The sequence below is a fragment of the Tiliqua scincoides genome, chromosome 5 (assembly GCF_035046505.1).
Source record: "Tiliqua scincoides isolate rTilSci1 chromosome 5, rTilSci1.hap2, whole genome shotgun sequence".
In the NCBI taxonomy this organism is placed as follows: domain Eukaryota; kingdom Metazoa; phylum Chordata; class Lepidosauria; order Squamata; family Scincidae; genus Tiliqua; species Tiliqua scincoides.
Window position 1 is genome coordinate 134490188 of NC_089825.1, and position 11000 is coordinate 134501187.

At 44.4% G+C, this 11000-nt stretch overlaps 1 protein-coding gene across 1 annotated transcript; it reads right to left on the reverse strand.

The window, feature by feature from the left end:
- Nucleotides 1–1070: 1070 nt before the first annotated feature.
- Nucleotides 1071–8950, reverse strand: LOC136653687 (vomeronasal type-2 receptor 26-like). Its single transcript, XM_066630571.1, has 3 exons — nucleotides 8672–8950; nucleotides 3417–3543; nucleotides 1071–1972 (listed from the first exon to the last, which is right to left on the reverse strand). The coding sequence occupies exons 1-3, from the start codon at nucleotides 8948–8950 to the stop codon at nucleotides 1071–1073; spliced, it is 1308 nt and encodes a 435-aa protein (XP_066486668.1).
- Between the last annotated feature and the right edge of the window lie 2050 nt (nucleotides 8951–11000).

An 11000-nucleotide genomic window follows, 5' to 3' on the forward strand; every position in this document is an offset into this window, starting at 1 on the left:
ATTGAACAAAATAGGACTTACTTCTGAGTAGACCTGGTTAGGATTGTGCCCAAAGGCACATAGAACCACATGAGAGCTATGCACTGTTTCCCACACACCTCTTGCACCGTGAAAACATACAGACCAAGCCAGAAACGCATGGAGACATTAGTTGTTCAGAGGCAATGGGAGGGCATTTAAAATCAGGCCCAGGGAAAAGCAATAAAAACACATGGAGACTATAAAAGGCCTTACCCTAATTTGGCCTTACTTGTGTCTGGCATTTGTGACCAGCATGGGCTAACGTGGACCAGAGGCTCATTGGAGACTGGGGTATCCCTGTGGGCTGGATTTGGGGTCCCCAAGTGCCACAAATGGCCCGCAGGCAGGGGTCTGCCCACCCCCTGCTCTAAAGGAATCCTCTGTTAGCGCAATTGGGGGAAGGGCAGAGTTAAAATTCTTCCATCACCACTGAACTCAGTATTTGGCCTTTGAAAAGACCATTTCTTTTAATTTTCAGGTTCGGCCTCTGCAATTAGATAGTGATTATCCTGATCTTCCTCAATGAATTGTTGTAATATGGATAAATGAGAAAATGTAGATGCACAATTTTCAATATTATACAGTGCACTGTAATTGTTTGATAGTATTATGCCAGGGACTAGATGGGAAGCCACTGAGACGTGATTAGCCATGGGATTCATACCCCCTTTCTATGCTGAAGCCACTGTTCCTGACTCGAAGACGACTATGAATAAAATAATTCAAAGTAAAACATTGTTATTTTAATAGTTTTAAGTTAACAATAAAATAGGATACTCTGGGTTCAGCTCTTGTTATTCCAAAATTTCACCCTGAGCTTCTGCCAGGAAACCAAGAAAAATGCAACCTATGGCATAAGTACATTTTCACAATGTTTAAACTGAGAGTTTTTATTCTAGGTACACTTCACAGTCATTTTGTTGGAGGGGGGGTGCGTAGATTAGATTCTTATGTATAATCATCCCAGGCTTCACCTTTGGACAGAACACCAGCTCTTTCCATATGTCAGAGACAGGAAACTGAAGGAAAAAGACTGATTATCAGATATCTCATTTTTGTCTTCTTATTAACTGTTCTCGTTTGTTCAAATCAGGCCGCAGGAGAATGATGTAGCATTTGGGAGAAAAGATGCAGCCTAGTAGCCCAGCACTGGAGGCCAAGATGGAGAAGATCTCTACAGCCACCATGGCTTTTCCCCTTGTGCTCAGGTAGGTTGGCACAAAGGACACCCAAACGCTGCAAAAGACCAGCATGCTGAAGGTAATGAATTTGGCTTCATTGAAACTGTCTGGCAGTTTCCTGGCTAGAAAAGCCACACTGAAGCTGACAGAGGCCAGGAAGCCCATGTAGCCCAGGACAAAGTAAAACATGGTGGCCGAACCTTCATTACATTCCACCACAACTTCTCTAATCTGTGAGTGCATGTCCAGCTCGGGGAATGGAGGAGAAACAGCCAACCAAGCAGCACAAATGCCTACTTGAAAAAGAGTGCAGGATAAGACAATAAAGTGTGCCAATCTTTTCCCCACCCATTTCCGGAAAATGTTTCCAGGCCTGGAGGCCATGAATGCCACCACCACTGTGATGGTTTTGGCCAAGACAGATGAAACAGCAACAGAGAAGATGAGGCCAAAGGCTGTTTGCCGGAGAAGGCAGGTTGTGTTTGTAGACTTTCCGATGAAGAGCAATGAGCAGAGGAAGCAAAGAAGGAGGGAAGTGAGAAGAACATAGGTGAGGCTGCGGTTGTTGGCTTTGACGATGGGAGTGTCCCTTTGCTGAATGAAGATTCCCAGCACCACAGCTGTGATCACAGCAAAGAAAAGAGCCAAGGCAGCTAAAGTTATGCCCAGGGGTTCTGCATAAGATAAAAAGGTTGGTGTCTTGGGAATGCATCCATCTTGGTGCTTGTTTGGGTAATGATCTTCCATGCAAGGAATACAGTAATCTATGTCTGGAAAAAGAACACATACCACCTTCAAGCTACTATAATTGTTACCAGGAATGACGATCTGTTCTTCCAAGAGTGTCAGTGCTTTCAACACACTAGCAGCCCAATCTTATGGGCCTGCTGTGCTGCTGGAAGGGTGGTGGTTGGTGGGAAGAATGGGTAGGGGGGTGGGAGGAACAGGGTAGAGATTGGGGTGTGATGGAATGTGTGTCAAGGATGTGAAGGGGGCATTATCAGCTGCAGCATCTTTGCTGATATCCTATCCTTTTTCCTGGCCTCAACCCACCCAGTGGCAGCCCTGGAGAGGGTAGGTGGGGGGCAAAAGCCCCAGGTGCCATGCCTGTGGGCCCCATGGTGGTGGAACCGCTGTGCCTGCTGCAGCACTGCTGCTGCCACCTGCCCCTCAGAGCCATTCTGGGGCAGGCAGAAGCCCCGTGCTGCATTCAAGGGTGCTCCGGAAGCCTTCTGAGTTCTCCAGAGTGCCCTGTTTAATGGTGCTCCAGAGGACTCAGAATGCTTTCAGAGCACCTACGAACGTTGTGTGAGGCTTCATAGGGTGCATAAGTATCCCTGGTGGGGGGCAGCATGTTGCAGGTGGTGGCATGTTGTGGTCCCAGGGCAGCACAGGGGCCAGGTCTGCAACTGAATCCAGCTTGCCAAGTCTGCTCGGACCTGCCTAAATAAATCCCAGTGAGGAATAATATATTTAATATTTATTAAATAATATTTATTTAATAATATATATTTTTTTAAGGTGGGACGGTGCTCCATTGCTGCAAAATATAAAGGTTGGTTGCTAGTTGCCAAAAGGGGGGCCAGTTGAAGCTGCAAAACTCCTCAAAGTTCAGTCCCAGGCAGGCTCTTTTTTGACCTTTTTTTTTAAAGTCCCAGGTAGGATGTAACCCACAGCCTCCAGCAGGGGGCTCACTCCAGGAGCTTAACTGTGGGTTAAAAAAATTATTCCTCATAGGGATTTGAACCCCAAGCCTCTGGCTCCACAGACCTGCAGTTTAGCCATTGAGCCACCAGAGCTCTTAGGCTCAAAGTGTTTGGAACTAACACTTGAGGCACTGATGGCCACCAGCTGGGCTCAAGACCTTATATATTTGTTCTGAACACTTTAACTACTGTGCAGGCTTTCCTGTAGCCCAATGGAGAGAGTTTCCTATAGCCCAATGGAGCACCTCCCAACCTAAAAAAAACGGGGTGTTTCACTCCAGCTGTGGCAGGAGTGCTTTTGCTATCAGGGAGCTCACACGAGATGGACGTGTGTGTGTGTGTGTGTGTGTGTGTGTGTGTGTGTGCGCGCGCGTGTGTATAAAAATGGCTTAAAAATAAATAAATAAATAAATAAATAAATAAATAAATAAATAAATAAATAGTTGTGAGTTCCTGCCCCTATTTTTTTACAAAAAAAGCACTGGATACTGAACTATACACAGCTTACCGGTTTGATTTGAGATCTTCCCTTCTGGACACGGAGCACAATCATAGCAGCAAAATTTCTCCCCTTCCTTCCTTTTCCTGCTGGAACCAGGTGGGCAGTTATCATTACAGAGAGACAAGGGTGGCACCTGTCCTTAAATCGAGGAAGTTTTAGCATTAACACCAAGCATGTTTGGGGAGTTTTGGTGCACAAATGACGTGCCAGTTAAGAAGAGGGGTGATGACAGTGTATAATACTATCCTTGAGCTCACAGGTGGCACATTTGGTCAAATGTTCTCAGAATTATTTATGACAAAAACATAAATACAATTAGAGGATGATAACAGTTTCCACACTTGGATGGAGCCCTGGTGTATTGAGGTCAAGAAGGAGAGGTAGCAGTTGTTTCCTTGACCTGGCCTTTGCTGCCCCTTGAGTCTCACTGGACCTTTGCCAGTTACGGGTCTGAGTGAACTCAGAAGGATGAATCCAGGCTAGGAAGGGGGATCGAATTTTGGCAGCAGTGCTGCTGCTGACACCACCCCTTTCCTGGCCTTGATCTGCTCTGCTCCTTGCTTGCGTCTCCACCCCATTCTGCCCACTTGCCTCCTTGTTCCACTGACTCCAGAGCACCGCCCACCCCTGTACCAACTTACCAGTGCTGGGGTACTTGAGGTGGCTACCAGCATGAGGGTCTGGTCTTTCATTTCTTACAGTGGCAGCTAGGCAGTGTGTTACAGTACCTTGATATATGCAGTGCTCAGAAAACACACCCAGTCACTGGAATATGCATTCTGGCGGGGGAGAGGACCAGTAGGATTGGGTCACTTATCTGACCATGCTGTTTTTGAGCATTGCAGGGCTGGGGATCCTTCTTTTGTGTCACTTAACAACTTTGTTCGCTACTAGAAGATGGCTTTTCTCCACAGGGTTCAAAGTGCTGCACAAGCAAGGTGCAGTCACACATGGAACTTTTCAAGGATCACGCAAGTCTCCTTGACAGCTAACTTGATAGTGTGGGTAGGGATGAGTGGGCTGACAATAAAAAGTGAGGCTTCTGCTTGAGTCTTGGGCTGTCAAGCTGTTCCGGGAGCCTGTATTCAGCTGATCACTTCCAAAATTCAGGGCCCAATCTTATGCCTATTACACCAAGCCATGCTGTGTTGGTTCTCTTCTTATACTGGCACTGACTGCCACTAAGTAGTCATTGCAAGTAGCAAAACATCAGGAGAGGCAGGAGGGGATGGAAAGAGGGCAACTGGGGGGTAGGGGGTGGAAGGGGCAGGAGATGGGAAGATATCGTCCCATTGGATATCTTCATCCCCTTCCTGGACCTGATCCTGCACACAGGTCAGTACAGAATTGTGACAGCAAAATAGATGTTGAAGGTCTGAATATACCCCTCTGTGTTGTGGATATTTACCTCTGAGTAAAGGAACAATTGTTCCCTTACCTAGAGAAGAACTCTGCAACTGACCCCCACCTTAGGATGCAGCGGTTGTTGTTTTGGTGCTGGTGCATCTATGGGGGTGGTGGTGAAAATGATAAGTTTGGAATAAATGTGCCTCTAAGGACTGCAGGGAAATGTACAGGTGAGTAGGAACTGGACCCCCAGACACCCACTGCCACCTACCTGCGTCTCTCTGCACATAGTAAAACAAAATTTCAAATTTTGCCAGGAAATATATATCTTGCAAAAAAAACAAGATTCCCCAACCTGAATAAAATAGTCAGGCCACTCAATTCCATCCACATCAATGGCAAATGTTATGCCTGAATCAGCCTGAAGATTCAAACTCCCCACTTTGACTCTGACATAGGAGTCATTCCTGAAAGTGATCAAGTTTGTAATATCAAATCCAGCCACTAATTCTCCATGTTCGTTGAACTTAATTTCCTCTCCACAACTGTTGTTGAACGAGAGCCTCAGAAGAGGTGAGTGGAGCTGGGTGGAAAGAGGCATGAAAGCATCAGGTTTAAAACCTACAATTATATTCCTAGTAAGCTGGTCTAAACTGAATTCCCCATATGAATTTCCTTCTTAGAATGAAAAGGGTTTGATAGATTATTCTTTGACAAGTTATATTCGGCCATAGCTTCTTTAGGGACCATGTAAAGGAAAGATCCTAGCCAGATTCTATGCCAATTCATTGCTTGAGTTGGTTATGATGCTGATTGGGAGAACTTCTGAAAAGAACCACATGTCCTGGTAGAGAGAGGGCTTCTCAGCATCTATGGGCTGATCCAGGGCAGTAGGGCCTAGTGGTTAGCACACTCATGCCTTTCCTGCCCCCCTCTTTCCCCTGCTTGGACACTCAGCAGAATGCAGAAAAGCTTTGGTACAATGTCACCTCTGCCACCAGCCAGGAGATCAGGCTAGAGAGAGGGGCTAACTGGGCAAAGCCCCCGCTTTGAAAAAAAAATTGAACCTCTGTGTTTTCTATCAAAATCATTCTCATACTAGCACTTGTAGAGGAAGTAGATGTGACAATCCACAGTGCTGTTCATTTATACTGTAAACAAATTACTAAAAGTCTAACCAAAAAGGGAAAAATGAAATGGTGGATAAAAGCAGATAAAGAGGAAATAAACTTGGCTAAGGGGTATTCCCAACTGCACTTATAATTTATGCCAGCAGATGGTGCTGAGGCACTTTGTGTTGCATGTTATAAGGACCAGCTGCAAGTTAAATCTGAGGACATAAGAACAGCCCTGCTGGATCAGGCCATAGGCCCATCTAGTTCAGCTTCCTGTGTCTCACAGTGGCCCACCAAATGCCCAGGGAGCACACAAAACAGCAAGAGACCTGAATCCTGGTGCCCTCCCTTGCATCTGGCATTCTGACATAACCCATTTCTAAAATCAGGAGGTTGCACATACACATCATGGCTTGTAACCCGTGATGGATTTTTCCTCCTGAAATTTCTCCAATTCCCTTTTAAAGGCATCTAGGCTAGATGCCGTCACCACATCCTGTGGCAAGGAGTTCCACAGATTAACTACACACTGAGTGAAGAAGTATTTTCTTTTGTCTGTCCTAACTCTCTGAACACTCAATTTTAGCAGATGTTCCCTGGTTCTGGTGTTGTGTGAGAGGGAAAAGAGCATCTCTCTATCCACTCTGTCCTTCCCAGGCATAATTTTGTATGTCTCTGGGCGCAATCCTAACTCACTTTCCAGCACCGACATAAGGGTAATACAACTTTCAGGTAAGGGAACAAACATTGCCGTACCTTGAGGAGGCCTCCGTGACTGCTCCCCATCTGCAGGATGCAGCACATGCCCCACTAGCACAGCTATGCCAATGCTGCAAAATTGGTTAGGATTGGGCCCTCAATCTTGCCCCCTCTCATGTGCCTCTTTTCTAGGCTGAAGAGGCCTGAATGCATTGTGGAAGGACTACAAATGGCAAAAAAAACCATAAGCACTGATGATCTCTAGCTAGACTTATTCCTGCCTTTTCAGGGTTATCCAGGTATCCAACATTTTCACTCATCTTCAGTGAGTCCCTTCCACCCAGAGCCCACTACATGGGCTTTGGGCTTCTGGAAGAAAGAGAGCACTCCTTCTTGTCAGCTTGGAACTTTTAGTGTTAGGTTTTAACACAGTCACTGGTTTATCCGACGAAGTCTTTCCTTCCCGGAGCAGAACTGGCAGGAACATGAGCCAAGCAGCTAGTTCATTCCTGATTCAAACTTTCAGACTCAAATGGAAGAGAAAAGCGAAACAAAAATGATGTTTTGCAGAACAGAGGACTGCAAACCTCCTGCTCCCAGCATCTGAATGGCACAGCAAACGCCCCCAAATGCAGATAAATGCACAGGAAAAAAAAACAGGGGAACTTGGGAAACACAACCAGTCAGCTATCACCTTTCAGGAACCTGAGGACTCACAGTAAAATGGTAATATTGGATTGACAGGATTACCTGCCAGGGCTCCATGTTCAGTCTTTTTCCATTCCCTCTTTCTTCATATCTGGCTCTGGGGGAAGGCAAGAGATGCAAGGCATGTGCCACTGCATAGACAGCATTATAGATACTATAGCTGTGGCCTGTCATGCTCATTTCAAAAACAGGTGCAGGGAGGCTCTCCAGCTCCTCCTCTCCGGTACATTGTCTTCTACTCCTTGGAGGCACACCAAGTTTTGGGAACGAACAGCCAAATGCATGCTCCCAGAACATCTTCATAAAGCCATTACTTTTATCCTCCAAAGGGTCTATATTCTGAAGAAAGTCTGTGAATCCAGCAGGCTGATTGGAATGAATTGAGAAGGAAAGAGCACCATGGAAGAGAGCATCACGGAATGGCTGAATTTTAAATATCTTGTAATAGATGTTGCTTGTAAAATCAATCTGGGCTGTCATAATCCACAATTTACCTTCAGGGGGTTTAAATCCAGGAATGACCAGAGGAATCATATTTATAGCACACATAGTGCTCGTCAATGATACACTATTTGGAATGTCCCCATAGAAAACAATTGCATTGGCTTTACTCTCCAGGAACACTGGCATATTGTTCACAAGTTCTTGGAGATATTCAGTTATTGTCACAGCATGCATTCTCCCTTTATGCCTTTCAGTGAAGGCTGAACAAATTCCAGTTTGGGACAGCATGGGTTCCAAGACCTGTAAGAAATGTTCTCCAGCTTCATTATCCATAGCGAGGAGGCCGACCCATTTCCATCCAAAATGCAGACATAACTGGACAATTCCCCAGTACTGAAGGGCTTCATTGGGGACCATGCGATAAAAGGAAGGGAATTTGGACTTGTCCTTCTTTTCTGGTTCAAATGAGCCATAGGAAAACTGGAAAAATAGAATCCAGTTACTTTAGGCATGAAATAGGATTATTTGAAATTCATATTATGTACTCGCTTAGAAATTAATTTCTAACTAACTTTTTTTAAAGATAGAAATCCTGATGGCTGCTTGGATTGAATTATAAATGTACTTTCCAGTCTTTAAACTGTTTCAAGAAAAACTGTGTATTTTGTCCCACTTCTACAGAAGATAATTCAATTTATTTATTTTTTATTTTTTTGAGAGAAAACAAAAAATATTTGGGAAGGCTGAAATGTTTGTGCCATCTGATATACTCCAAAATAGAAAAATTCTTAGATTTCACTTATCTCTTTAATCCTACATATATTTTTTCAGAAGAGAATGTTCCTGCCCTGAGTACCAGGTGACACATCTAATCATAAAAGAAGGGAAGAGTGACTTGCACGTGAAATGAAGAAAAGTGTTTGTGGCCCTCCCTAGGATAGTTCTTACCTGTGGAATCTTGAAAAGACCTAAGGTGTTTGCCATATATGAGGAGATATCAGAGTAAAGTCCACCAACGGCTCCAATTAAATTTTTCTTGGAGCCACAGTTGTAGTTGGGGATGAACCTTGATGACTGAAAGAGCAGGCCCAGAATATTGCGGTAGGTTGTCCTTGCCACACCGTAGCTGTCATAGATATGAAATCCCAGAGTGATATTGGGCAAGATTTCAGAGTTTTCATTGATCTCATCTATGGCAAAAGCCAAGGCCAGGATGTGCTGGTACATCTTTGTTATCATTCTGCAAAGGAAGTGTCTGACAGTTTTAAGTAGAATTCAACAGTGTCTGAATACATTTTAGCAACTAACTGGCCCTCCCAGGCTGTAAGAGTTTGAGCTGCTTGGTAGTGAAATGAGGACCAAAATCATAGAATCCTAGAGTTGGAAGGTGCCTAATAGGTCATCTAGTCCAAACCCCTGCCTTAGGCAGGAAATCCTCTTACAGCACTCCAACAGGTGCTTGTCGAGCCAGTAAAGTTACTCTAGTTTGTCATAGTTGTTCTCTGCTGAAAAGAGCAAGTATTACTGTTTACATGAAAGATATTTCTGAAGTGAGGCACAGCCCAGTCTGCAATCTAAATAATATTTGAAATTTATCGGCGCACACACAAGAACACAGAAAGACATTATAGAACCATCTATTCAGAATGGATGGCACTTTTCCAGGCTCATGCACCAAATCAGAAATCCAACTGGATAAAATTTTCATTTGTCAATGGTGAACCTGCCATGAAGTGAAAGGGGCAAATGCCCTGGGCACAGAACCTTGTGCACCTCTAGGACCACACGGAAGCCTCATGGAGGCTCCCGACATGGTCAGTAACTGAAAGATTCTCCTCAAAGAGTATGGTTGTTTTGATATCTTAAACCAGCCTGAATGATATCTGAACATCCTTTCCTTGGGGTTGCGTTGTACTTGCATTGGCACTGGAAAGTTGGACAGGATTGAGCCCTTAGTCTGGTTACTTTCAGGCTGGCCAAAGAATACTCCATCCAGGATAGCCCGGTTTCTGTGCTCTTGGAAGAGATGACATCAACTGAAAGCCTAATCCTATGAATGCCTACTCAGATTTAGTCCCAGTATAGTCAAGGGGGCCTACTCCCAGGTAAGTGTGGATAGAATTGCAGCCAAAATCTAATTTATGTAACAGACAACTAGAAGAGTATTGTTGAGAGCAAGGCTTCCTAAGTCTTCTATGGTCACTAGACAGGAAACCAAAACACGACAGGTAATAAAAAGAACTGTATGATATTATATGTGAGTTGAAATGCTTTTTACTACAATCCAAAGGGCACAATCCTAACCCATTTTCCTGCACTGGCATAGCTGTGCCAGTGGGGCATGTGCTTCATCCTGCAAATGGCAGGAAGTCACAGAGGCCTCCTCAAGGTAGGTCAATTTTTGTTCCCTTACCTCAAAGTTGCATTACCCTTACGTTGGTGCTGGAAAGTGGGTTAGGATTGCTCTCAAAATGTCCTTTTTGAGCATAGCATGTAAGTCTCTTTGTATGTCTTTTAACCATTTCAAATGTTAAATTGTTTGTATTTCATAGCTATTCATTAAATACCCCAAACACGTCTTAAGTGCACAACTCATTTTCCCCCAAACTGTCAGATCTGTTGCGGATATGCCAAGATGCAGAATGCCAATATATATATATTTGACTATTGGAGGATGAGGGGAGAGAACTCCTTACAGTGGTAATTTTTTAATCTCTTGATTAGAAGGATGTTTTTCGAAGGAAAATTTTGGAGACATGTAACTGATACTAGATACGATCCCGCCAATAAGAATCTCTCCTGGCTGGTACCACTCTTGTCTGATAAGCATGGGAACATCCCCCGCACACTTCTCAGCATGTGCTTTGCACACCATTCGAGGTAGTAATAGCAACAGCAACAGCAGCATGATGGATAAGCCCCCTTTTCTCCTTAATCTCAACCATGTTAAAAAAGCCAGACTTGAATCCCTGTTCCTGGAACTTGAAAGGCTGATTTAGAGGAAGAGGATGGAATGGACAGAGCCCTGCCTGTCAATAGTCCCTAATCTGAGCTGGGAATTGTACCCTACAGTTTTTATAACCACTCTCTGGCTTGCTCACTGATATTTTTCTTGTGTGTGCTTGGAAAGAGCTTTGCCCTTGGGAATTGATGGCAATAATTGCTGAAATTACAAGGGAGCACATTATTTTTGCTATGTGTTTTTCTTACTTCCTTGTGGTCAAAGGAGGCAAACCTGTTTGCTACTCAACAGTTTCAGACTCACTCAAAGTGATCA